Source organism: Anser cygnoides, chromosome 2 (genome assembly GCF_040182565.1).
Source record: "Anser cygnoides isolate HZ-2024a breed goose chromosome 2, Taihu_goose_T2T_genome, whole genome shotgun sequence".
NCBI lineage: Eukaryota > Metazoa > Chordata > Aves > Anseriformes > Anatidae > Anser > Anser cygnoides.
In genome coordinates this window covers 9,872,945-9,900,833 of record NC_089874.1, presented here as the reverse complement: position 1 = coordinate 9,900,833, position 27,889 = coordinate 9,872,945, and the positions used below count along the sequence as shown (strand labels likewise).

General features: G+C 45.8%; 1 protein-coding gene and 1 long non-coding RNA gene across 5 annotated transcripts in view; one reads left to right on the top strand and one right to left on the bottom strand.

The window, feature by feature from the left end:
• Positions 1–27,889, bottom strand: part of DNAJB6 (DnaJ heat shock protein family (Hsp40) member B6) — a 67,297-nt gene that overhangs the window by 6,104 nt on the left and 33,304 nt on the right. For 2 of the 4 annotated variants that reach the window (XM_066991444.1, XM_066991445.1), the window contains one exon: positions 3,440–11,860. In XM_066991444.1, coding sequence (XP_066847545.1) covers positions 11,547–11,860 — 314 coding nt within the window. In that variant the 3' untranslated portion in view covers positions 3,440–11,546. Of the gene's footprint in view, positions 1–1,900; positions 11,861–27,889 lie in introns of those variants that run through there. The other 2 variants (XM_066991446.1, XM_066991447.1) reach the window with 2 other exon arrangements.
• LOC125182605 (uncharacterized) lies at positions 11,855–27,889 on the top strand. The gene is made up of 2 exons (XR_010829064.1): positions 11,855–15,883; positions 26,540–27,889. It is a non-coding gene; the product is annotated as an uncharacterized lncRNA (long non-coding RNA).

Below are 27,889 nucleotides of genomic sequence, written 5' to 3'. Positions count from 1 at the left end.
TGCCCAGAGAGGTGGGCACCAGCACTAATCAGAGACTGGGCAGAAACTTGAAAAATACATTGTTATCACTTTGACACCAACACTCTCTGAGATCATTTATTTAACATCAAAGTCTTGCCCAACCTCAGTTCAAAGAGCAGGCTGCACATCTCTAAAAGGTGTGAAAAAAAAAACTGAATTCAAACCATTTTCACAGTGGCATCTTCCAAGTGAGGAGCAGGAGCCCTTATCTCTCCCCGTTTCGCTTGTTTGCGATTGTGTCCTCCTATCTGAAGATAAAACTGTTTTGTTTTCAGTGTAACATTTTAATTATGCTGTTTCTCAACTCGCTGCGTGTTCTTTACCCTAATAATTCAACTTTCTCATGGGATTCTAAAAGGGATTGAAAACTCTTCAGATCTGTGAGCCCAGGTGGCTGCTCTGTAACAAATCCTTTTGCAACACATTTTATACATGACGCCAGGTCTGTATTTAGACTAGCTCTGTTTCCGTCCTCAGCTCTTCCATACACGTGTTGTAGGATGGTCAGAAACCTTTTTCTACCTTTCATAATACATTTGTTCACAGCCACTCATGGGCCAGCGCTATCTTTTATCAGTTGTGGCGTCTCACGCCCACCTGCATTTTTCCTGCCCCATATCATCGCGCAGCCTTCCCCCTTGGCAGATGGATGCAGAGGGATAGAGAGACCTCGTGAGATGTGTGCCTGCTCATACACACGTGGCAGACACGGCACAGGCTGTCCTGCATCACCCAGCATGTCGTGATACCCCAGCTGACAGCCCTGCTCCATGGTACTCCTTGAAGCAGTTGCCTTTCAGTTAATGCCCAGAAGTAACCGGGCTGAAGGAAGGAATCGTGCTCGATGGCCATGGGCCCACATTGCTTAATTTCTGGGCAAGCTTGGGCAGATTCTAGGTATTTACAGGAAAGATGATGCCCGTGATTCCTTCCTCTGAGGACTCTGCGTTTCCCAGGATCTTCTCCCAAGGTAGCACAGCTGCAAGCAGGCACCCACATTTCTGGGGGGTGCCCTCAGTGAGATGGGCATCTCAAGGGGCTGGGCAGCCATTAAGGGGCAAAGCTGCAGTTTTCTGCAGTTTTGTACTCCGGTGCAGGGGTACATACTGTCCACCTAGGTTCTTCTTGGGTATGGCCCCCAACAAAGGCATGCCCAGATCCCAGATGATGTGGCAGTGCCTACACGCAGGCTTCATGAAGTGCTCAGGCTTCCTAACCAACCACGAGCCCACCTGCAGGCCTCCTAATTAAGGCTCTGTCCTCCTTCTTCAGGCCTAATGCAGGGATGAGACTCAGGAATATATTTACGTACCCAAATGACGGTCTGCTCTAACTCTTCAAGGCACATTCCTGATCTGCAGCCACGCTGTCCTGTGACGTGAGGCTGCTCACAGCACAGGGACAGCCTGGGGAGACCAGCCCTAGGCTGGCGTCACCTCTCCCTTCCTCCACCTCTCCTGCTTCTCCAAGGAAGGCACCATTTTCCCCACAACAAGGAGCTTAATAGCTTAAAATTAGCACACATATTAATGGGGACTTCTCCCCAAAGGGGGAAGGGCTTTAAATGGGATGCAATTCAAAGAGCTGTGCATTTCTCTGTATGATCCTTGCATGTAATGTGTAGGCTCCGTTTGATGTGTATGCTCCTGTGGTGATGTTTCCAGCCAGAAGGAACCCTGGCTTTCCAGTATCAGCCATTTGGCATGGGGACCCTATCGACTTGCTCATGGATGTAGCAGAAGGCATCGCGTGGTGAGCTTGTGGGTGTTCGGTGACCGTGGGCTCTCCTCTTGTGCTTACAGCCTCAGCTCTAACACAAATCAAACAGGAACAGCTGGTGCCAGCTCTAGTCTACAGGACAGTGCGAGAGGACAAAGTATAAAGGAGAATTTTCTTTATTTTTAAATATTAGTAACACTGCACAAAAATGAAAAAGTGGTACTTAAGTGACAGAAAAAATGGTATTCAGGCTTATTTCATATTAACCTTAATTTAAATACCCTAACAGAGTTCATGTATGGTTATATGTTTGCGTAAGATTACGTTCTGTAATGTAAGCATTAGAAGCTAAACCATTCAGATACCACAGACACCAGAATTTGTTATATCAAACCATGCTAAAATGCAGACTTGATTTTTTCTGTTTAGCTTCTTCCTTACACCATTATGTGTATCGCTTCATACACGAGGGAGTGAGTTTCTCCAGGAACTGTGGACTTTCAGTATCGCTAGGTTTAAGTCTGTTACATCAACAACATATTGGCAAGAGGAAGACACGAGAAACAAAACAAAACCATGAGCTGATAACTCCTACTTGAAGGTTAAAAAGAGGAGGCAACGTACTGACGAGAAACATGCAGGTAAATGCTTAAGGCAACAGAAGGGCTCTGGACAAACTAAAAGGTTAAGAGAAGCAATGGATCATGCACATGAGACGATTACGGGAAGCGAGGAAGTAATCTAGCCAGAAAAAGTAGATTTCTTTTAAACTGAAGACATGTTTTCAAAAAAAAAAAATTAGTCCTGCAATAAAACGGATGCAAAATGGTTTCATACATAAAGATGCAAGTTCTTTGCAGAAAAAAAAAAAAGACAAAATCTTACGTAGATCCTGAAATATTTTCATTATCTAAAAGCTACTCAACAGAAACAAAGAGCAGTTTTAAAGTAGCACTTCGATCATTTGTCTCTAGCTTCTGAAAACAAAATTTTAAAATAAGGAATGGTTTCACTAAATGATTCACCGGGAGTCAACTACGCTTAAAGAAATCAGCAGAAGTGTTACAGAAGACCGTCATTACACTAAGTTTCTTAAAACCAGAGGATATAACTTCATGATACACTTTAAAAAGAAGGAACATTTTAATAGTAGGGACAAACCTTTGCTGCCCAGCTTGGGAGAAAAAAAAACATAGAAGTCATTTATTAAGTCTGCATAAATTACCACATGAGAGCATGTCTCAGTCCGACTCCCAGTGACATGAAGGAACGGGATTGATGTTTAACTCTTTCAACAAGCCTGATGTTGATGCTAGAGTGACTGGACAAGCAGGCATTTGCACAACTGTCTATAACCTACAAAACAAATAAATGCTAGACTAGAGTAGTTTTAGTCCCAGGGAAGGAAGAGGTAAGAGATTCTGTAATGTTTTCCAATCGTCAAACATAACACACTTCTAACCAAGTTCAGCCTCGTCCAAATTCCTTAACCTGACTGGCAAGAAAGCCACTCCGTGAAACTAAAAAGAATAATATAGTGCAATTTTAGTACAGTTTTAAACATGAGTCACTTCCTTACTAGCAGTGTGAACAATCAAAAAATATATATATATATTCAGAAGAGTTGTGCTCAAATGTAACGTAAGTTGCTGTTATTGTAAAGGTATTGGCACAGCAGAGAAGTCCGTTTTAGTAACTCCCTTTGGTTGACTTCTTCTTCTTCTGTTCCTCTCTCTGCTTCTGCTTCCTCCTCTTGCTGCCTTCTTTGTATCCTGAGGAAACACGGCTTGTGAAACACTATTCACAGTATTCATGGACTTTTCCCCTCTATCAAATGCACGCGTTCTCTGAATGGTTTAAGGAGTCTTAAAGAAAAGATCTGGCTTTCCAATTTTTTATTTTTTTTATTATCATTTTAAATAATCAGTTCTAATATATCCCTTACATAGGACATAAAGAAAACACTGTATCTATCTTTGAAGTCTGAAAAGATCTAAGAACTTTCAGAAGACTTCAAAGCCATTCAGGAAAAGCTTCAAAATTAGAGCACATGCAAAACCGGAATAATTTTCAAAATGGAAGCAATAAGACTTACACAGCAGGAGCTATTTAAGTACTGGCATTTCCTGCCCACAGTATTTAGAGTTACCACGATATTTGCATTTCCATTTTAAAAACAGGGAATGCTGAGAATCCTGAGTAAATAAGAAGGTGCTCGGTGTTTACCAATATGCGCTTTATATGCAGGTCGTTGGTCTGCTCATGCTTAACAATGCACCATAGGCTACATGCTACTGCAGCTCCTATGGTACATGGAAGCATTAAGTTCAAGCAACAACCACTTGCTGCTGGTTCAACAGGCACAAGCTTTCAGCCACGTGATCGTCATCCCAATATGTTCTTTTTCCCCACAGAGATGCACGAAAACCAGTTCCTGCTCTGCGTCACCTCCTCTCCTCCAGGCTTGCAGCACCACACAACTTGCCAGCGGACTTGCCTGTACAGCGCAGAACCAGCACCACATCTACCCAGTGCACTTACAAACCTAAACTCAAAGGTAGCACGCGCTTCCCTCAAATAACCAAAAGCAAACCACGCCGTGAGGTGGCAGGAGGGATCCCGTAGCTCAGCGATGCTCTGCCACTGGGAACCAGCGTGGTCCAGGGAACGGGGCCGCACCGAGAGGACAAGCCCCTCGGTCAGACACCTCGGACCCAGGCTGCGAGTCAGAGGAGCGGCCAGGAAGGGCTCAGCTCTGCCTGTCTGGAAATATTTCTGTTCTCCATTTGGTCTGCAGGCAGTGGGACACGACCCTGAAGGAAGCCACCTCACTGCAGCGCCCGGTGCTCCAGCCATTTAGCACCGACAGCAAAATTAGGATGGGAAAAGGAAACAGCGTGAGGTCAGAGGGTTACGGTAACCAGAAAGCTTTGAAGTCAGGCTGTGGCTTCAGGTGCCTCGAGTCAGAGCTCCTCCCAAGTGCAATTACGGCTGTGCCACAGCAGAGCCGCAGTTCTGCAATTTAAGACTTTGGGAGAGCCACACTTGTTTGGGCTAAAATCACTTCAGACACTAGCAAAAGCTTGAGCATTAGAGGAAATACACTCCCTTGCAGCAAAGGAAAAGCGCTCCTAGGTTATCACTCCAGCTCCTACGCTGTACCAACAGCATTACTTCACCTTCTGCAATCGTCTGAGTCAAGAGCCAGGATATTTGTTTAGAAATTCTGCCATGAGTGATTAGCCTGTGCAAAGTTAGAGTGGAAACCAGTTTTATTGTTTAAGGAAGAGAAAAGCTGCCAGTGCTTTGTGGAATTGCAAATGACACGGTGTTTTCCCTGTGCCCTGCCACCCTCCTGAGATACAGCCCCATCCCGGGGGACACCGCCTGAACATCTCAATAAAAACCCCACCCACGAAGGTCACTTCGATGTCAGCCCTTCGGTCACCTACACGCTGCCAAATCTAGGATCCCCTGGCTTTTGATTTGCTGCATTAAAAAGATGCAGTAAGAGACACGTCCCAGAAGGGCTCAAGCGTCTCTCGGCTTTCCCACAGAGGCCAACGGAGGCGGAAGGGACGTGCTGACTCCCGAGGATCACTCATCCAAAGGGTGTTATTCAAAGGGATCTTCCCTTCACTGGAAGGGAAAAACAGCATCATATCGGCTGATCAGAACTAGTTCACGTCATAACGATGAAACATTAGCACAGATATTTGGGAAAGGACCATTGAAACCTAACAGGATATTAGCTTCATTATTTTCTCATTTTTCACTCTCAAAACACTGTCAGCATTTCCAAAAGGTTTCCACATAGAGGCATGGTTGCTTTTGATGCTATTTAATATCATAACTCCTTTTTTTTTTTTATGTTTTGAAAGTCAACTTTCTTCAAACGGTTGAGCTTTTGAAAGCAATTCTAGCAACTTTTCCCTAAGAATGCTGTGAGTCAAATGTAAATTAGGTCTTGAAATGAATGCCACATAATTCATTGTCTTCTAAATGAAACAATTCAAATGTTAAAATAATGCGGTATGAAGATATTTAGGTATTTGACAACATGGTCTCCTACCAGCTCTCGAACGATAAGGGTAAAAAGTGGAAATCTTTCAAGTGTTATCACTGACACACAGATACAGATTGGCCAGAGTAGGAGATAATGCACAAATACAGAGTATTCCTCAGGAGAAAACTGCCAGGTCCTTTCTGTTTCTAGCCTGCTGTGATAACTAATTTCACTCCCAGCCATTTCCCTTGCTACCCCCACCTAAGAAGAAAGGATAGGTCAAACTTTGTCACTCTGTTAGCTCCAGTGATGCTACGCTGGGTGATAACAGCCAAAAACCTGATCCAAACAATTGGAGCAGCTCCTAACAAAAATAAAAATCGCACACGGAAGATTTAAGTAACCCTTCAGTGCTCATTTCCCTGGAATACTTCAACAGGCACTAATTAAAAGCATATTTAGCTGCCTTGGTTAGAAGGCTAGTCCCAAAGTCATGAGAGAATAAAATCTGATTTGGAAAAGCAGCAGCCCCAGTGCTATTTGATTAATTTGTAGTAAATGTGTCCTGGTGGGTTGCCAGCATCACAAAGTGGTCGTGGAAAGCTGCCACAGACAGTGCCCGGCTGAGCCGGTTTCAGCTGAGCGGTTCTGGTCTTGGAGAGGGGCTTTGCAAATTCCCACCCTTGGAAGTAATTGTTAGCCATCTAAACTCTAGAAATGCATGACGTGAAGAGTCTCAGAGAAGGGTGGAGGGAGAATTAGGTTTCTGAGAGCTTCACGAGGCTTTGATATTTGGAAACAGATTCGCTCAAATGCAGATAGACATCAGCCTAGCTTGGTATGCTCTCGCTTTTGTCAGCTGCCAGGAGCAGGGATGGATGAAGCAAGAATCCACACCATTTGGAATTACACCTGTTTTACAACCTGCACAATCCTTGTCTACAATAAACAGCATCTGCTGGCCCCACTCTCCATTTCATCCCCCTCTCTTCTACTTCCAAAAGAACCACAGAGAGCACAGAAGCTATTCCAGCTTTCAGAAAGCTGCTTCCAATGCTTAGTAGCAACTCCCTCAACCACGCAGCAAGGACCAAAACAAACTGGGAAGCCTCTCTGATGGGTCCCACACTGACTTTTCTCCTGATTTTCCACTTCTCTGCCATCCGCAGCTCCCAAAGGCACAATTTTGCTCAGTCACCGACTTCAAAACTCATCATGTTCTTGGGAGGCAACAGCAAGGGAGGAGCACACATTGAGCGACGCGTCCAAAGGGACAAGCGTCCCAGGGAAAACACTCCTACCCACCCCGTTTGTAGTATCCTACTTTTTCCTGCTCTGCTCGACATCTGCCTGCTCTGCCAGGAACGGCCACGGGTCTGCTCCACCTTCCTTCTGCTGACACAGGAGAACACAGGAGTCAGCAGAAGGAACCAAGGACTTCAGTGTGACCAATGATTAACACATCATCTCCACCTCCTCCACTTCTTGACTCACATGGGTCAACAACAAAGGCCATGGCCTGATTTTTATGGAAGATCTACAAAGGTGCAGGCAGAAATGGAGCCTCCTTCCACTTTCAGGCTCCGAAGCCCTGAGGCTGGGGATGGGAGGGACTCACATCTTCTGCTCAAGTCCCAGTAACAAAAATTGTTTTCAATATTTACTAATTCTTTGCTAAGCTTGTGGCAATTCTTTCAACCTCTTTCAAACCAGAAGGCTCCAACAAGCACACAGAGCTTTAATTGGCCAACAGATTACACACAAGTTGGGTTCCGCAGAGCATGCTACTTAATTTTCTGCTCTTAGAGGTATTTCTCTAGTCATAAAATAAATTGGGATTTCAAAGTTAGCAAGCTTACCTGAGTTGGAGCCACCATCTATTATTTTAGCCTGGCCAGATTTGCATATGCCATTACAAAAATTCGCCCCAAATCACAGCTTCAGTATAATTTCACGCATGTGACTCAATTTACAATTACAGCCCTACACCACACTTTCACACTGCCTCCTTTCAGCCCAAGCCACGGCCCAACAACCACCACAACTTGACCTACTAATCCTCTCCCCGCATCCACGGTTTCTGCCCGTGCCACAGAGCATCGTGGAAGGAGAACCTGCCTTTACGTACAGGGCAGCAGTGACAAAACATCCCACCCCGTCTAGGTATGCTGCTCCACTGTTTAATTATCTTTGCTGTTAAATCCAAGGGGCGAGTTCTCCAGTTTCACTGTCCAACCCTGTGATGTAATTCCACCTTTGATCTTTTAGGGGACTAAAAAGCCGTAGCAACTTACTGGGGCCTTCCTTCACGCTTGCTCACCGTACTATTTTCATTACCAATTCTGCCTAAAATTGCTACAAGAACATACCAAGCCAGATACGACCTGCTTGCCTGCTCGTAATTAAGGTAACACTACTGCTGAACGGAGTCCAAGGTTTTACTCCCACATGGCAAGCAAAAGCTTGCAAGGCTCTGCAGCCCTGGAAGCCCTTCCATCCATGTGCAACCCAGCCACTTTTTATGGGAAGCAAACGGGTAATGGGGTGATCTCCCACCAGCAGCCAAAAAAACGCACATGAAGGCAGCTCTGGTTAAGCCGAGGGGTCAACAAGCCGGTCCCCAAATCCAGCTGGCAACTTTCCACCCCGCGCCCGTGGAAGAAGGGGGCTGCTGCCACATCCCACTCGCACAGCTGCAGGATGTGGAGCAAGGGAGAGTTCATTCCCATCCCGCCCCGTGCTTCCAACATTCCTCGCGTATTAGGTTTCCGCAGAAAACAAAGCAGCTTTGCTTTCCATTACATACCCAAACAAAAGTATGCGAGGGAATTATAAGGTAATTAGTCTGGATAACCAGCACGTTGATTTTACTAGTCAGTACTGCGTAATTCAGGAAATCGTGTGTCGGTGAGAAGAATGGAGACTGCATTAAAGATGTAATGAAGTTTGAATAGCTCAACTTTCCAGCAGACGAACCCATGCTAGAAAAGGATCAGAATTAGTTAAGCTAGTTCTTTTAAAGTGGTTTCCTCTTCAGTGATGCCAGCAGATGAAAATGAATCAAAAATGAATTATTAATGCTGTAAGTTCTAGGTTAATGCAAGCAATTTCATTCAAAAGGAAGAGCAAACTTTGCAATATTACCTTGCAAATAATGATCTTTAGCATCAAATATTTGTCAATACTTTTACAATTAAACATTTGAACCATTCTTGCTAGATAAAGGTCAAAACTCTCAAATCCGGAGCAGTTTCATTAACAGCTGCAGCCCCCAGGCCTGCGCTGGCATGAACACCACTTTGGTACAGCTTGGATATCTCGAGTCAGCCAGACACCATGCTGTCTGAGAGTGCATTACTAGCAGTATCTGAATTTTTACCAAAATATATATATATATATATATATATTTGTTTGGAGCTAGGCACCTGTTTGAGATACACAGTCACTTCAGAACACAAGGTTAAGTTTTATTCTAAAAGGCCATTCTGAAACCAGTAACACCACGAAACCCAGAGCAATTTCTACTAAAATAAAGTCTCAAAGATAGGTGGAGAACCAGATTTAACTCCATCTGTTTTATAATCAAAACCCACTGCAACAACTGGAAGTCCTGTCTATGGAGAGGATTCATCTCACCCCTGAGTACTGTTCACTAGTCAGCACTGGAGAGAGAGGGGCTTTATCGTATAGCCAAGATGAAACCTACCCCACGTTCCTCCACTTAAATTTCCTAAGGACTTACAAATTAAAACTCAAGCATTCCCACTCCTCAAGCAGGGAAAAGAAAACCACCGCAGGTGATTCAGTAACAACTGAGAGTTTGCTTTAGGTGCTAAAGCTGGGACAACATCTAAAAACAATCGCTGCCAAGGGCCGCGTGCCAACGGTGGCAGAAACGATCCCATCCGAGGTGGAGCCGCGCCAGGGCTGAGGCCGTTGAGCTTCGCTATTTTCCACTGCGGCGAGCGGGCTTGGGGTCAAGGCAGAAAAAGATGCTGCTTTCCCCAGGCCGGCCCGCGAGCGCACGGCAGCTGTCGCGGTGATAAATGAGAAGCCAAGCGGGAGCAAGCGAGTGGTCTACGTAATTACAGAGCTGGTGGAGCCGGCTGGCGGAGCGAGGCAGCCGACGGAGGTGAACACCCATGGAGAACGGCATTGCTGGCCAGGGCTCACGCACAAACTTCCCAGGGAGGGATTAAGACACTCACGTAGGGCTTTATGACTAACTCGACCAGTCCTTCAGCAGCCACTGTCTATCTATCGGAGGAACAGCAGGCAAAATATTTAAAGCAACAATACAAAAAAAAAATCATAGTCTTGACTGCAATCAAGTTTTCAGCCCTGAATCTTGTATACCTGTTTTATGGCAACTGACAATCTACCGGTAGAATAGAAGATTTGGGGATTGTGCAAATAGTTCTGGAAATTCATTTTAACTGAAAACTTGTGCGCCTCAGAGCATCAATAGATTCACAGCTGGAAGTCCTAAGCAACGTTAAAATGGCTCTAAAAATTGCAAGGTGCATGTCAAACTCAGATGCTCTTTGGAAACCATTACAAAATGTTGTTATGGTCACAGAGAACCTGAAGTCTCCAAATGCAGATCCAAGGTTTTGTTTTGCTGGCTACAGACACAGAAAACAAATCCTGTAACGCCTGTGCAGGAGCTTTCAGTACATCAGCCCAGGTGTTAGATTCAGGCTTCTGTAAAGAATTTAGTTATTTATTTTAAGAAGATTTAATTTAGCCATGCCTTAAGAGTCTAAACTTCCAGCAACTGATCAGGAAGACATTTATTTGAATTTCTCTGATTATTCTTGCAAGTTGGCACCCCATGCAATAAATGTAGGTCTTTTGTACGGAATTCAGTGTTAGATTCAAAGGCTCAAACACAGCAGAAGCTGGTATAGCATTGGGAGTGTGTGTGCCTGTGCTTTGGGGGACAGTTGTTTTTTTCCTTCATTTTTTCCAGCACATTTCCCATGTGCTGTGTTTGCCCTGAGGAGCCCGATACGTTCGTGCTTCCCAGCAGACCAGCTAATTCAACACTGCTGAGAATGGCCCTGAGTGCAGGCATCCACGTGGAAAGGCACCTTCATGTTTCGGAAGCACGGCCTGGGTTGGGTTGGCAGCACCTTGGGGTCCCTCGGGCCCAGCCCCTGCCCCAGCAGGGCCGCGCAGAGCAGGGTGCCCAGGCCCACGTCCAGGCAGCTTTAGGAGTTCTCCAAGGAGGAGACTCCACAGCCTCTGGGCAGCCTGGGCCAGGGCTTTGTCACCCGCACAGTAACCTGTCCTGGCAGTCCTGGCTGACCACGCGTTCAAATTAAATCAAGTGGTTACGAGGGTTCTGCTGTCCAAGATAGCCTCTGGACTACACTGCCAAAAATTACAGACTGGAAACACATCAAAGGACTAATTACTTCCAAAAATAACCAGGACTATTGCTGTGCTTCCTTGTTTGCCTGAACAGTCTCAACCCTCTCCTATTAAGATTTAGATGCCCAAAATTGCAGCTTCCAGAATTAATACGTGAAGTTGCTGAACTTCTCCTTCGGCAAGGAAGCTAAGCACAATTTAAATAAATGAATGTGCAAAGTACTGCCATTAGTTATTCTCTAAAAGGCCTTCACTTTTAAGAACAAAGAGCGTGGGCACCTCAGCAGCATAACGAAACAATATTTTCCCTGGATCAGGCCCTGAATATCCCAGGGCATTTGTGAATCTAGGCTACGTTGAAGAGCAGAGCTAATGCAGATGAAGGCACACAAGCGGCAGTTTATTATCTACCAGGGTGCTGGCATTAGGTCAGCACACAGCACCATCTCCTTGCTTGGCTTTTGTTTTTTTCCTTTTGACTAGCTGCTGGATCCTTTTCTGCGCATTTCTCATCAACATGTTTTTGCACACCTGATAAATAAAAAGGGGTCTCCAAGCTGCTTGTAACTCGGCTTCTATCTTGCTCTTCCACCTCATCGCTATTATAATGATAGGCATATTTGGGGGAGCTGGCAGGCTTGTGAGGCTTCAGCAGGCGAGTGTTGGTGGGCTGGAAAGGCAGGGCGTGCTGTCCCCTCCGTCTGCACTCCTCGGCAAAGGCTTCTTCGTCTGCCTCACCTGAAAAAGCAAAGAAGGCGAGAAAAAGTGAGCTGCGTCTAACATGCCACAGGTTAGCATGAAACGACAGAAATTTGGGCTGGAAACAGGGCATCGCTGAACTCCTGCCTTGGCTGTCTGCTCACACAAACAGAGGGATTCAGCTGCACATCCCTGGCTATCCCGTGCCTGCTCCTATCTCCTGGTCCACCTGGAGCTGGGGGAGTGCCCGGAGCAGAAGGCTCCATCAGCTGCCTCACACCACACTGGGGTCAAAAACCAAGTCAGATGGATAGGACAGCACTGGGGCTGCTGTTCCCATTTTCCCAAAGGAAGGGTGAGCAAGCTGAGCACGTTGCCCAGGATGATACTCCCACCTGGTCAGAGAGTGGCAGCTCATCCCACCTCTCCTAGACCACCCGTGTAGGAAGGGTTGGCCCTGCTCAAGGCAAAGAGGTAGGGAATGGAGGGAGAACTACCCATGCTAAGCTGGCTACAGGGACAGGGAGGAGAAAACAAAGCAAACATGGGCTCAGGGTGGCTGGATGTTGGACATCTGTAACTGGAAGGGTGGTAAAGAAGCGTGGAAGATCAAATGAAGATGGGAAACCAGTCTGAAGGTGCCAAAGGTTAGCACAGTCCAGGCTGCAAGACAGACGCACACAGCAAAGGAGAATGGACACAATGCAAATAAAAACCCAATGCCTGGAAAAAAATTAAGAAAGATGAGGTACTCTGCAAAACAGCATGAGTATGAAGACACTTTCCTTTGCTGCAGAAACTGTAACAGTACCGATGCTGCAAAGTAAGGAAATAAGATACCAAAACACAAAAACCAAACCAAGCAAAACCACATGTCGAGAAGCAAATGTTAAGATCACAAATAAAAAAGCTGACCAATGACATTCAACGGGCAAAATAAGAAAAAAAACAGAAAAAAAAAGTGTGCCAGATTTGTCTCTTGTAGGCTTTTTAAAGTTTCATTAATACAATTACTTAAGTACTTTTAATAGAGCTGATGAAATACGGCGTCATTTTGTTTGCATCAAAAGTGGTGTGTCACATTCAGGAAGTTTTTCCTGGGATGTGCCGGGCATCAGCCGCTTCGGCAGGGGCGTGTGCTCTGGGTGAATGCATGTGCTCTTAGTTCATGGCTGGAAAACGCTTTGAAGATGGAAAAAGCACCACGTAACGCAGTAAGTAACGAGCAGGAATACCGTCCTCACGGCGCGCACCGAACCACCGACGCTTCCAAAGAAAACAGGTCGCATCGCCTTTACCTTGCAAGCGTACCCTGGGAGATGCTTCTGAGGGCGTGAGGAAGAAGAGGGAAAGTATTTTTAAAAAAGTCGTTTCACAGCACAACGTGAGGCCTCGGGGAAGAGGCCAGAGACTGGCTGGCTGCGTTTTTTTTTGCCTCGCACGGGGCACAGAGCTCCAGCTAGGAAAGGCAGCAAGTAGGAAAAAGCTCAGGGGATGCCAGGTGCCGAATTCGCAGCCATTTCCAGTCTCGCTTAAGAGGTTATAGGGTTTCCCACCAGCACGCTACACAAACAGCACTGAAGCACATATCAGTCTGATGCTACTGATGAAGATGAAGCCTATAAAGTGTGAGGAATATAAAAAAAAAAAGAATTGGACAACCACATACAGCTGTTGTGCATACAGAACCCAGGCAGCAGCGTTCACGTCCTAACAAACTGCAGCGCACGAGAGACCTCTCCCCTCCCATGGAAAGCCAAACTTCATTGCTTTCCTGCTGATGTACAAAGTCTTGCCCAACACATGCCTGAAGTTTGGTACAGGTGAGCAGGTGCAGGAATGAGAAACATCGCAGGCCTTGGAGCTCTGCGTGCACATCCCAAAGCCGCTCCGATTAAACCCACAAATACTTAACACAACTATTAAACCAGATGCTCTGCACACACCCCGATAAATTACTCCTAACTGTGTTAAAGATCAATCTCAACAGCTTTGGTCTCATCCAGACGGCGTGAAAGGAACAGTTCAAAATGGAATAATCCAAACAATCTCATCCCTCGCCCCGGTGCCAGGCTGAGAGCATCGCCGCGTGCCGTGCCCCTTGCAGCCCCATGCGCGCCTCCATTGGGTGCTCCCACAGAGCCCAGCTGCTCCCTGAGCTGAGCTGTGTTACCACAGCACCTGTGGAAGTGGTGGAAAGATCTTCCAGCAAGCATTCAATGCTGGGGTCCGAGTTACAATGAAGTATATAGAAGTGGAAGATGCTCGGTGCTCCCAACTCCCCAGTTAATTCAACTGCAGCTGAGCGAAGAGCCAGGAGAGCTTGCCTGGCTCCTGTCTCGTCCTGCAAGAGCTGATCCCCACATCACTCCATGGACTGGGGAGGAACCAGTGTTTGTCTTGAACCTTTCCTCGTAAGCTCCATAACCTTCTGTCACCAGCAATTTGCAATTAGCATTTTCCTAAGATGAGCCGACCCGTGTAACACCAACCAGCGTTACACCAAACAGCTGCCCTCAGCATTATCCTCATCAGTAGCACATGCCACGAAACCTGCTGCAGCATCCACAGCAGACAAATACTTCATGAACCTGGGTGAGACTACAATGTGACCCAGTTTTCCCCCACAAGAGCAATTCATGCTCCTGGTCTGCCTGCGCCTGTCCCCATCACCCACAGCGCAGCCCCCATGGCTCAATCCCCCTCAGTCCCACCACGCAGCCATTTCCCATCTCCCCTGAAGCTGGGACAAGCTTCAGCTCGACAGACAGACCCCCCCCCCAAAAAAAATCACCCGAAGTTTCTCCCTGTTCTTGGTGCAGGAGAGCAGGATGGCACCACAGCGTAGCCACGTGCGGTAACATCACACTGGCCATGGCCCAGGAGCTGGATCAGGCCGGGTGCTGTGCACAGCACCAGCCCCCACCTCCCTCTCATCGTGCCAGGTAAGCTGTAATTTGCATTAACTATTTTCTCCTGTTTTGCATATCTAAATATTCATGCTTAAAGGACTCAGAGCAGACCGGGGATAAAGCCAGCTGTATGAACTGGTGCTGAGCCTTACTTGAAAGGTATTTACCCTGGGAAAGCTCCGCCGTACAGGACATCACCCCCAGAGGTGCAGGACCATCGCTAGGGCTTTGCCAGAGCTGATGTTTGTACTGGGAAAGGCTCTGAGGAGGACAGGTCATGTCGTGTCGTGTTGTGATCTCCACAGCTGAGCTCAGAAGCAGAATACCTGCTTGACAAGCAAATCTAGGGGATGGGGCTGCCCCAAACAGCCCTCACGTCCTGTCCCCCCGCCCAGCTCACCCTCACGTGCAGCCCTGCGGCTGGGACCGACCCGAGTTAAAAATAATGCTCTTTCCACAGCTTATTTTTAACCCGGCCCAGCCCCTGCAGCCAGCTCCTGTGTGCCACACGAACCAGGACAGGGCAGGGGGCAGCTCCTTACGGCCGCAAGCAGAAGGCCTGATTCACTGCTGCCGATATTAATTAAAAGCCTTGCAGTTACTTCACTTGCTAAACTGGCTCAGGGAAGTTGTACTTCTCAGGGTTAATTCTGAAAAGGAGGGTTTCTGAATTACTGCTCTTAACCCAGCAATTAAAGTTTGGTTTTCAGGTGCGCCAGGTGCTCCCAAATGAAAAGGAGCTTCTGGGGGAAAAGAAATCAAAGGCAAGCTGTGATGCTCTCCACAACTGTAGGACATCAAGTAAGACCCCGAGGGTGAAAAATTGCTTGTCACGGCAAAATGCTGCTGCTGGAGAGGGGAAGGCAGGGATCCTTTAACCTGTCATTAACCAGCAGAGGGCAACATTGCCTATCACGAGGGGAAACGTTATCAGAAAAGTCACTGCCAACTCCTACTTATTCAGCAACGTGTGGATTTCGTGTTTCAAGCGAAGTGAGAGCACGATTCCTGGATCGGGTGGACACTTTCGGGGAGCCACCAGACACAGCCGAGGGACCCGTATTCACTCCTGGAACATGGAAATAACACACAGGAGTAGCACAGGAGTGAGAAGGGCAAGGCAGATGACGGTCTGGCTGAGGTGGGACAGGTAAGACACCGAGCACTTGGTAAAAAAGCAGCCCTGCACAGGTGGGAGCATGCTTCTAAACCCATTTGTTTGCACACCTGAGCCCCAGAGGATTATAACATGGGCTGATTTCAAGTGCTTAAAATATGGGTTATAACTAACAACTTGGGGTGGGTTTTGTCAGCTCAACCCCAGGATTTGCATGTCCTTCGAAGCACATGATGGAGCACTTGGTGTTTTCATCTGTGAAATGGGAGCAGCTGGTGCCCTCAGCAGTGGGGTACCACAGCAATTAAAAGCTTTTTTATTGATGACTGTGTTACCTTTTAAACACATCTAATGACCTGTGCTAAAAAGTCTGACGATGCCAAAACCTGTGTAAAAGGTTCTAAAATGGGTCAGCTCTACCCACCAAATAGGTAATGTCTGTACTAAACCCACTTTTTACAATGACAGCATCCTCACACAGTGTTAATTAATATTAGCGCATATCCTGGCTATCTGGAATCGAACTGAATTGTACCAGGAATCAGCAGTAATTAATGGCTAGATAGTAATTAACAGAAACATGCAGAACGAATCAGGGTAAACATCCTGAGGATCCTGAACCACATATTAAAATTTACCATCACTTCCTGTGCAAAAGGAAGCCGGGCCTTAGTGGTTCCTGTACAGGAGGCCTACTATTTGCATGGTATTTTCTTACATGCCTAATGAAGAGAAAAAAAAAAAGGGCATTTTTTCTTGCGTTAGGAAACAAAAAGCAAACAAACTGGTTCACATCTTTTCTGAAGGAAAGCTCCGGCCAGTATTGTGACTTATAAGAAGCTTCCTCTGTTCAAATCTTTCTTGAATGATGGCCTTCAAAGTGTCTGAGTGCCTTTCTAGCACCTCCAGACACGAGGTGATTCACGTACACTTCATTCTTGAGGGCTGCTGATGTGAAGCCACGTGCTCGCAGGGCATGACACCGTAACTCTGCTTCCAGAGAGGGCTCAACATTTACCAAAAGTGTTTGGGATGGTTTTAAGTGTGTGCTGCTACTGCTTCTGACTAACAGCAAGAAAGGAGGGCGAATGAAAAGAGCCGGGCTTGCCTGGTCTTCCCTCCTGGGACAAGGCCCTGGAACCTGCCCCTCACCTGCGGAGGGCACCGGAGCTGCTCCTGACTCAGCTCCAGGACTCCAGGAGCCACCCAAAGAACAAAAAGTCACCACTTACATACCTTTATCTGTCGCTAGCGCTACAACCTGCGGATAAGATCTTTGTCCCGATAACTTTTTCCACTGTTACAACAGTTCCGGTGTTAATATTTACCTCAGCGGATGATAGCAGGCTTCCTCTGAGACTGAGGTCAGACACTTGCTGGGAAACCTGGTGCTTCGGAGGAACCTGAAGTCCTCCTGGGGATTACCTGCTTCTTTCGTTCCTTCTCTTAGAAGCACCACATCAAGTATCATACAGCACAGACAAAACACCAGGAGAACAAGCAACTGCAGCAAAACAAGCGGTCCAATCTGGGGGACCAGACTTGCAGCTTACTTTCAGTTTCTTTCATTTCTGTTGGGAGCGGGGGATGCTCACTATTAGAAGGCAAGTATTTTCCAACGCCGTGTGTGCACACCCGCACACGCGCCCACACACCCCCTCCTGAAATCCTGGGCAACGCTCTCAGCCATGAAAACGCTCCCTCCGCGGTACCGGAGGCTATGTTGGGCAAGTTCTTTTGATTCATTGTTCTTGAACTTGTTGCTAAATGCCAGGAAACACTAATATTGCAGCGCTTAACAGCACGGGTTATAAAATCCACCTCAGCACACACTTCGTCAGGTTTGTCAGACTCGAGAGAAACTGAAATTTTCACCAAGTTGTCTCCGGCAAATGTCGCTGCCTCAGTTTGACAGCGAAAGCCTTTAAAGATCTCCCTCCTGCAACTTCATACGGTGCTTATGAGGAAAAGCAGCCATTTTAAAATCTACTGATTAAAAAAAATGCAATTAGTCTGTGAAGCCAAAAGAGCCCGAAATCATTCCGAAACTATCTGGGGAATGCCGCAACAGCTGCAGAATCTGCACCACCACTGCTGGGGCAGAGTTTCTAAAAACCATAAAGGGAGCTTACTTCAACCCTGGAGTTTATCGGCTGAAGTACCGGATGGAGGACAACATTTTGAGTCATCTCGCACAAACTGGTGGCTTTCCCCAGTTACCGATAACCATTTTTTCCTCCAGAGCGACTGGCCCACCTCTCAGTGCCGCTGTTATATTCAAAGAGAGCCCCCAGAGGTTGATGGGTTTGCTGTGGCGACAGACATCCTCCATGCAAAGCGCTGGGAAATATTTAGCTGAAGCGGTGCCAGAGTGCTCAGCCGGTTAAGAACTAAACATGTGGGCTCTCCATCAATGCCCTCTCCAGACACTGGCTGGGATGTCCCACCTCGTCCTTCTCCCATCTCGCAGCCTGTGCCAGGCTAACAGCTGCAAAGCCTTGCCTGCAGCATCACCGGGCTCAAGCACGTACCTGCTCCTACACCTGCCCGTGCTCACTTTGTAACTTCGGGGATTTTGCGCAGGGTTTCCCAGGCTGTTGCTGTTTCCTCTGCTGTGGGAGCCAGGCTCATGCCCATTTCCCGAGAGAGGTAAAAAAAAAAAAAAAGTTCACAGTCAGAGGAGAAAGCATGGGGAGGTGGTGGTGAAGTCACTGGGAAGTGATGGAAAAAAAGGGGATGGGAGATGGGGAGAAGGACAGACTGATGAAGCCAACATTGCGCTTCTATTTCTGTCCCGGCAGAGCCATGCCTGCAGCACGCCTAGGATCTGGGAAAGGGCAGGGCTCCATGCTTTCTGCTTAACGCACACTGCAATCCTCTGCCCTTCTGGCTTTAAAAGCTGGCAGCGGACTTGCTGCTTGTGTTTCTGCTCCTCCCGCGCCAGCTCAGCCTGTTCCTGCACCACCTGCGCTCCCGGTACAGGCGAGGGCAGGGGAATCCCCGCTGCGGCTCCTCGCCCGTGGCACCCCGCTGCCCCTTTCCTGCTGCTGACACCAGCAACCGGAGGCAATGGGAGGACTTCTCGCACCCGTGAGCGCTCCGATAAGCTGCCATCGGTATTTTACACCCCCCCCTCGCCCAGCTACGTCCCGTACCTCAGCCCTGCCCGAACACGAATCCTGCGCTCCCAGCACATCAAGCTATTTCAGAAGGGATGATTCACCACAACAATACATCAATCTGCAACAAATTGGGAAAATTAAGTAAGTGTACGCCATATGCTAATTGCGGCAGCATTGCAAAGGAGGTATTTTGAAAGGAAACGTCGTCTGACAGACTGGGGTGCCATCCATTGCTACAGCCACTCCTGTTTGACTGCACCAAATGCTGCAGCCTGACAGACACACAAGAGCCTGGATTTACCTCCTCACTGCCAAAATGTACCCCTCAGACATCTTTGAAAGCCCAGTGGTCCTACCTGAAGTTTGAGGGCAGAGAAAACTGTGGCCATAGCATGCCCAGGCCTCTGCAGAGCCATTTTGCTCTCTGCCCCGTATGCCTTATACAACTGCTCTCATCTTAAAATTCTGGATGTGGGAAAAGCAAACAGCAGCAGGTGACACGAATCCTCACGCTTCCAGTAGGCAGAAAGATGAACCCATTTGTATGCTGCTGCTCAAAGTGAATTTTATTAAAGGTAAGAGACTTCATCACAAAGAAACCTTATTCATCGTGGCACGAATTTTGAAAGGAGGCAGAGTGAGGAATGAGCTTCTCAGCTTGACATGTGTAAACACAAATTAAGATTCCAACCTCAGAGTTTGAACAAAGGGACTTGATTTTAAAAAATTGAGATGATTGAAAAGATGATGCTTTCTATACTTCTCAGGCCAAATAAACCCAGAGACAACGTAGGTGACTTCAAGGACTCAATCTATTCCCACTTTGCTGCTGGGTCACCTCATATCTCCACCGCATTTTCCTTCAAATCATACTGCATTTTTATTAAGTTCCAGTGTTTTCTTCAGAAGTGGCACTAGGGGCTGCTGCTCCCAGGGCAGCTCTCCCCAGCACAGTCCCTACACAACACACAAAGATGAGATGCGGACCATAGCGACCATCTCCCTCTCTCACACAGCCCCTCAGAATTCAGCCTCAGGCAAAAACCCTGGCAGGCTTCACCTCCACAACTCGGGTTTCACTTTGAAACTGGATTTTGAAGCGCAACACAAAAACAATCAGCCAGCCCTCAGCGATGCAAGGCAACGTTCGCTGCTGGAGGCAACGAAGCACAAACAGAGCAGCACAGCCACACAGCCGCCGGCCTGGCCTGCTCCCCAGGGTCACCTCACCAGGCACACGGGGCCTCCCACCGGCATGGCACAAACACGAGGCCTGCGCCGTTCTCCGGAGCCCATGCCACACGGCCCAGTGACTGCAGCCACCATCCTGTCACAGGTCCGGTGTCCCCCTCGGTGCCCTGACGGAGGGCACAGGCTTCAGGACACAGCGCTCGCACCTCTCGCTTGGGCTGGAGACCCTCCCGGGTGGAAAGGCCCCTTCGCTCCCCTGAGGACAACCTTGCCTTCAGCCCTCCTAGGAGCGACCGCTGCTAGGTGAGTCCTAACATCGGCTTCTAGCCGATTACACAGCTCTTCAGACAGCAAACAGAGAAAAACTGCTCTTCTATTTTTGCAACAGACCGATCTTTAACTCGTTTGGTTTTAATAAAGCCTCAAGATGAGGTCCTTTATCTCTGCTAGCAGCCTTCACTACGAGGAGCATCTCCGGGGCAGTTCAGAACAAGCCAGTTTGTAAATCAGTTTTGTTACTTTTTTTTTTCCTACTGATTACCAGGTTTAAATCAATCTTCAGAGACCTAATGCACAGCAAACCCAGACTGCTGTAAGAGATAGATGTTATACAAAAAGCAAACCCATGCAATTAAACGAAAAAAAAGAATCTTGCAAGTGACTTCACAAAAATGTGATGAATGACTTCCACGGCTGTTTTGTCAACACTTCCATAGTAATTTGGCAAGCGCACAAGACCGCCAAGTTTGTATTCTGATCAAGTGGCTATTAGAGCTGTTGAAGTCTTGCAGACGTGAGGCAGCTTCCCTGTCTTATATTGCATTGCCCTTGTTCAGTTTATAAACTCTCATCTTTTCAGGTTAATCATTTGAAAAATATTCTCCCTCACACCTTGCGCCTTAACTATGACACCAAGGGTTTCACATACAATTATAAAAAAAACACGTTATATCCCTCGAAGTGCAATTCATTTCTCATCCATTACTAGGACAGGGGCAAGGAAATTCCAGCTCCCAGTGCCTGCACACATCCCTGATTTAACAGAGGCACACATACAAAAAATACCAGAACCTTTTAATTGACACTGAAAATGTCACATGCTCCGGGCAACAGGAAGTCTGACAGCTCAATAGGTTTCAGAAGCATTTTATGAACCTTCACCACAAAACCCAATCCTATTTTTGACATCTTCCTGACAACAAAGAACACCAAGCAATTAGCTGGCATTCCTGCTCGATAATGACACACTAATGAGAGCTCTGAATTTGTAAAAAAGCATCTTGCTGCAAGTTGACTTTCAATACTAATTTTAGCTAAATATTTAACTAGGAAGCAGCACCCAGACCTCACAGGTGCCTTCACTCCCAAGCTGCACCGCTTTTTGCTGTTCGGCATCTCCAATTCATCAAGGAAATCTCTCAGTTTCCAAACAATCCTCTTTTAACCCCAACGTTAAGCTGTTCAACCTGTGCCTTAAAACCACCATAGTTTAAGGAATACAAGGTTTTTTTCAAAGGCCTATCAATAATAAACACTGATACACATCAACTTACACATGTAAACAGATATACACAAAATTAGAAGCAATTATTTATATACACAGAAAGGAGGAACTGCTCCGTGCATACTGCTCGAACTGAAGCCCTGACCAAATCAACCCTTGAGTGGAAAGCACAAAAATTAAAACTTTCAGCTAAAAGTAACAAACACCAAACCAGAAACACCACTATAATCCAACAATAACAATACTTACAATTATCTTTTGTGCCTGGAAACGGTATCATCAGTCATTTTAGATGCTGCTTCTGAAGAGATCCAGTGGGAAGAGAGGATGCTTTACCAAGAGGGCCTTGTGAGCTTTTGAAGCAGAAGTAGAGTTCAAACACTGATGTTGGCATCTGCTCAGCACATGCAACGCAGCCATGCAACTCCTGGCAAGGCCACCCGAGTGGAGAGGTAGAGGTGCCACAGCAACCCCAGCACGGAGCGATGGCTGTTCATGGTCCAACGCCATCCCACCTGCCTTTTCTCTACCATCTCGCTTTATCAAACCTTTGGGATCCATGGGATGAAGCACAAAGCGCAATGACAACCATTTCTGACCACAATCCCTGAGGCCAAAGCAAAAAAAAAAAAAGGGCAGGGCTGTGCTGAGGAAGCACCATAAAGGCAGGGACACTGGAGAACGCCAAGTTCCAGAGGGGAACACACAGGACGGCCGATCGCCCACGAGCTCTCGGTGCAGAGGTGGGTGTTCCCGTGGAAGCCACGTACCCACGCTGAGGCCGCACGCCAGGAGAACAGCTCACCACCTTCAGCTGTCGGAACTAGCTGCTGCTCAGCATCACCTAGCTTATGGACGTACGCGCACCTCCTGCGATTCTGCAATGGCAACGAAAGCTTTTCCAAATATTTAAGTCACTTCGACAGCTGACTCACTATATACCAGTGGAATAAATATTTAAGAAGAAAAAAAAACAACGTCATCGAAACTGTTTCAATTACAAAGGCACTTCAGTAGAGCTAGCAAACCAAAGCACAGCATCCAGCAAACTTAATCCCCTTCCCTCTTGAACACCAGCAAACTCAAAACCTTCTCAGAAACACTTGCCAAGTTTGACTAAGTTTTAAGATGTCAAACTTCATTTATGCTACAGCATTTCTCCTCGGCTCTGTAGTCACTGTTGTTCACTTTGCAGAGCTGCAAGCATACTGCAGTCACACTGTTGTATCAAAAGGAAACCCAAAACAGATGCACAACAGAAAACTGACATTTACACAGATTTACATGCATGCAAGTTGGCAACTGACAGAAAAAGCCCCAGATTTTGCACTTTTGAGGACATTTCATCACTTTCAGATTAAAATTCTGACCTTGCCTGAACTATGGGCATTGGACACAGTGTAGTAATTCTACAGAAACAAATTTCCTTTTACAGTAATTTTTTAAAATACTAAATAAAAGAATTAATGACTGTTTTTCCAAAGAAAAAGCTGCCAACTCAAGAATACTGGGCTGAAAAACCCCCTACGACGCACAATGCTGTAACTTCACCGAGAGAGCCAGCACCTGCTGGGAGGCAGATCTGTTAAGGGAAGTCTTCAGACACTGAATTTCCAGTGAGATGAACTGAGAAATAAACCCACGCCTGTACCACAAAGACACTTGACAAGTCCCTGATCACAGTTTAAAAGAAAGCACTGCCTGACCTCAGTGTCCATGTGCACCACAATCTCAAGTGAAAATCTGTATGCTTTAAGGAAAGATATCACCCAAAAAAAAAAACATAAAACTGGAGAGGCTCTGACCTCTATTAGTAATATATCATCTAATCTACATTAAAGCTGCACTTCAAGTGCTGACTTGGCTATACACCATTTACAGGCCCATACGCAGCACCTGAGACGCCCATAATTTGGGGAATTTTACCACCACACCCAGAAAACACAGGAGTTAGCTGAATCTGGAGCAGACGTGAATGAATGGCTAGTTGTTGTTACAGAAGAGGCTGGGAGGCGTAAGGCAGAAACGCACCCACCCCTACCTCCTGTTTCAAAAAAGAAAAAGAAAAAGAAAGGCTTTCTGCAGTTGGAAACTATTCTGTCCAGGACAAGAGGAACCTCCTCTGCAACAGAATACATAGCATATTTAGGCACTCAGCTTCGTGATTTATTCTATGAAAACAGTTACCAGGGATCTAGTCATCTTTTTATACAAACATTTCAAGGAGCAAAGCACACACATGATCTCAGAGCAACTGGTAAAAGGAGAGGGAAGAGTGGAAACTACAGCTGAATACTCAAAGAATCTTTTGTTCTTGATTTTGTTCATCAGGAGTAGGAAGGCTCAAACACCCGTGTCTCCTCTAAGAAATGTTTTATTTCCCTCAATTTAGCTTCTTGTAATCATTCCTTAATGTAAGAATTATCTTCTGGATTATTCGCTGCATGAGAAAGCACTTAGATTTACCTCCTATTGTATGACACTTATAACTCTGTCTTGCAACCATTGAATTTGAGTAATTAAAATTACAAAACACTACAAAAATACTAAGAGTAGGACTCAAGACAAATTACTCAACTTTCTTTTAACCTTTCAAACAGAGCTATCTTCCAGTTCTTCTGGGATAATACTTTCAGAATAGATCAAAAAATCAGTCATTACCAGTGTTTTAGAAATACTTGGAAATGACTTACATTTCTTTTTATTGTCCTCCTTGCAATAGATATTCTAAGTTATATACCCTGTAGTATTAGCTGGCATTGATATCACACCTGAAACATGTAAGAAAGAACATGCATTGTAAAGTATACCTAAATTTCTTTTTCCTTAGCAGTGGTAAATAAACTATAATCCACTTTGTCATGTTCAACCCGATTCCCTGGATGAATTGTTGTTTTGCCTAAGAGCACCTGAACACCCAACTCAAGTCCCCTTGAGCTGCACAGAGAACAGAATTGCATTTCCTAACTTTGAAATAGGTTTTCTACGGGATATAACTCAATTTTTGAAGTTACTTGGAAAATACGGATACAATTACTTTGCTTTAACAAATTACAGCTTGACACTTTTAAAAAGTAAGTGGTTTTGAAGTGGCTTTCTGCTAACAAATAGTCCACAAACCCAAGGTGCACACTGGCTATATACCTCAAGGACAGAAAGGTTTCTTTCCAGGTCTACTCTTAAGCCAGGAAAGGGCTGAGCAGTATGGCACGTACAATTATTTGCTTTACCATTAACGAGTTTCCAGGTTACTAAAGCTTTGCTTTTCAGTTAACAAGTTTCCAGGCTACTACAGCTATGTCTACATTGGTGAAGCTGCAATGCTCTGAGTCTGGTTTTTAATCAGCAAGGGGAAACCCTTACAGTTTTCACAGTTTGTACAGAAAGGAGGCTTCACAAAAGCTGTCTTAAGTACTGAATATTTAAATCTCAAAATAAGGTTAATTTGACTGTAGAAGAACTAAGATTTAGTTCAAGAGTTACAGCGCTCCCCAAGCAGGGTACCTTCCCGAGAAAATTAGGAAGGACCTACAGAAACCATATGATTTTGCCATACAAGAGCGTAAGTTTTAAGATTTTGTTCCAAGATGTGTTTTATGACCCAAATGCTGCTGAGTTAGAATTCCAGGAGCTTGCCTGTCCACACGCATCTCTCAGAAATAAATTTGATTAAAAATGAGTATTAACAAATGCAGTATATTCAAAACCCAAGTGTCTACAGACAGGTTTTTTTCATGTATATAAGCCCCGCAGGAGACACTTCTCTGGCAGTTTCCTGTAGAAGTATTTTTTTTCTAACATAATGTACCCTTAGGTATTTAGCACGCTACCAAAACCAACGCAATTAACCAAAAGCCAGCTCTTTTTCATCGTAGTAACTCGAACTTCAAAACACACATATTGCTGTCCACTTCAGATTTAACACGCACTAAAAATAAAAGCTTGGAATTGTAAATACTTTGCCCACATTTTTCAAACGAACAACCCAGTCTGCCAAACGAATCTTTGTCATAACATGACGTTAACCTCTTAGCTTTCATCTCAGGATCCAAAATGAGGCACTCTGAAGCTCTGCAGTCTGTTTTCAGTGAGAAAAGAGAGGAGACATGCAAGGGCTCGTGGCAATTCCAAAGCCAATTCCCTGGGACAGTCATCAAGGCCCTTGCCCTGGTTTCCTCTTTGTCACCGGACACCCAATTTGTCCACTACAATAAAGCAACTACTTACCTTAATAGGTTCAGAACATCTTCTCCCACTTGAATTCCTCTCTTGTCACCTACACATCCCAAAGTGGATGCTTTAGGTCAACAGTCATCACACACTATCTGTGCCCTGGATGCACGTGTTGCCTCCTGTCTTCCCAGCTCCCTGGCTCTACAGCAACTCCCGACAAGGAAGGGGTCTCCACACACAGCCCCAGCTCCCTTGAACTCCTTCATCACTAAAGCATCCCCTGGTCTCAAAACCACAATAAAGATGTTATAAGCATTAACGTTAACCCATAGGGAGGGAGGGAAAAAGACAATCATGCAAAGTCAGACCCTATGAAAGAAAGGCCTGAAGGACATTGCACCTTTCCATCTCAATCTGCAACCCAGCCACCTGAGTTTTCTGTTACTCCTATGTAGACCCCAAACACTTGCTTCTTACTAAATCATATTTTTCAGAAAGATGGTCTTTAAGACACCAAAAGCTAGAGAAACCACTCCTCTTGGCAGGTTCTTTCAACAGTTAATCATTCGTATTAAAAAATGTACGTTTATCTTTTCATTTGAATTTGTCTAGCCTTACACAAATGTTTATACTCTTCTTCCAAACAAGGCAAACTTTAATAGCAGTTTATTCTTACTGTTGTACTTTTTTTTTTAAAAGCAAACTAGGGTTTGGCACATCATCCTTGGGCTGCAGAAGCACCTCCTCTTCCTGCCCTGGCAGGGGAACCAGCCTGTGCAGCAGCACCCAGCATTAGCCAGCAGAGAAGGGGTCAGGTGAACAGGAGATGTGGACAAATTGCCCACTGCTTCTGGATCGACTGCGGTAAGTTGTGATCAGGTTTTCTTAAGAGGAAAGGCAACAGCCAAATGAAGGAAAAAGTCCCTGGAATTTACACCAACAGCACAGAACAGGCTGGGTTGGTTTCCTGCTTCTCCCTTACTGGTTTCACGCCCTGCAATCTGCATTATGAAGCAGCATTGTCCATAACAAGCATGTTTCTTCTTGGAGCTAAACCATACAAGCCAAGCAAAGATGGAAGTAGCACTCAAGGTATTTAATGAAAGGAAGACTTTGATGGCTGCTCTGTTTTCAAAATCTGAAGATGAATCTTCCCGAGAGAAAAATCTTCTACATTTTTAGTCCCACTCCGTAGCTACATCTAAGACTGAAGCCCAGAAGTTCATGAACACTATGCAAGCTTGCAAGCAATACCAGATGAAAGCAAAACAACTTCAAGTGAATTTCCAGCTCTCAGCTACTCTCCTGAACATGCCAAATGCTGAGCTTTGGCATGTGGTTTTTCTCCATTTTCCTCCTATGAAATGGTTTCATAGGTAAGTCCAAAACAATTGTTAAACATCCATAGCCTAGCTTGCTTTGGCCAGAAACTTGCTGCAGAATATGTACTCTCACACAGGCAAGCAGCAGAACTCTCCTGCTGAGTAAGACAACTATCACAACTGCGTGACAAATGCATCTGGTTTCTGCACTGGTTTTTGTTCAGAGTAAAGGGCAACATCTACCTACATGAAAAAAGTTTGCCAGAGGTGGCTGCGGTGAGTTAAACAAATGCCTGATAAATAAGCAAGTTAACCTTACTCCATGCATCAGTTACAATGATCACCACAGACACTGCATATATTTCTGGAAAAAATTCCTGAAAGACCACTGATCTGCTCATGCTTCTCTACAAGATGTGTTAAAGCTTCTGCAGGCATATGATTTTTTTTTTCTCCAGGTAAACTCCCCTCAAATTTCAATCAAGCTCGTGACTACAGCTGAGACAGAAGAACCTCACTCCAAATCTGCTGCTTTGCATCTTTAGCTATTTTGGTAACAGCTTCAGGCGACGAGGTTACAGACAGAACCAAAATAACTCTCTCTATAACTCTTCTGGCCATCAGCAACATGCGTTTCAAAATTTGAACTTTCTGACCAGTCACACAAGCTGCATTCCTCACCCATACTATTAACTCATTCAAATTTTTTTTTTTTTTTTTTTTTTTT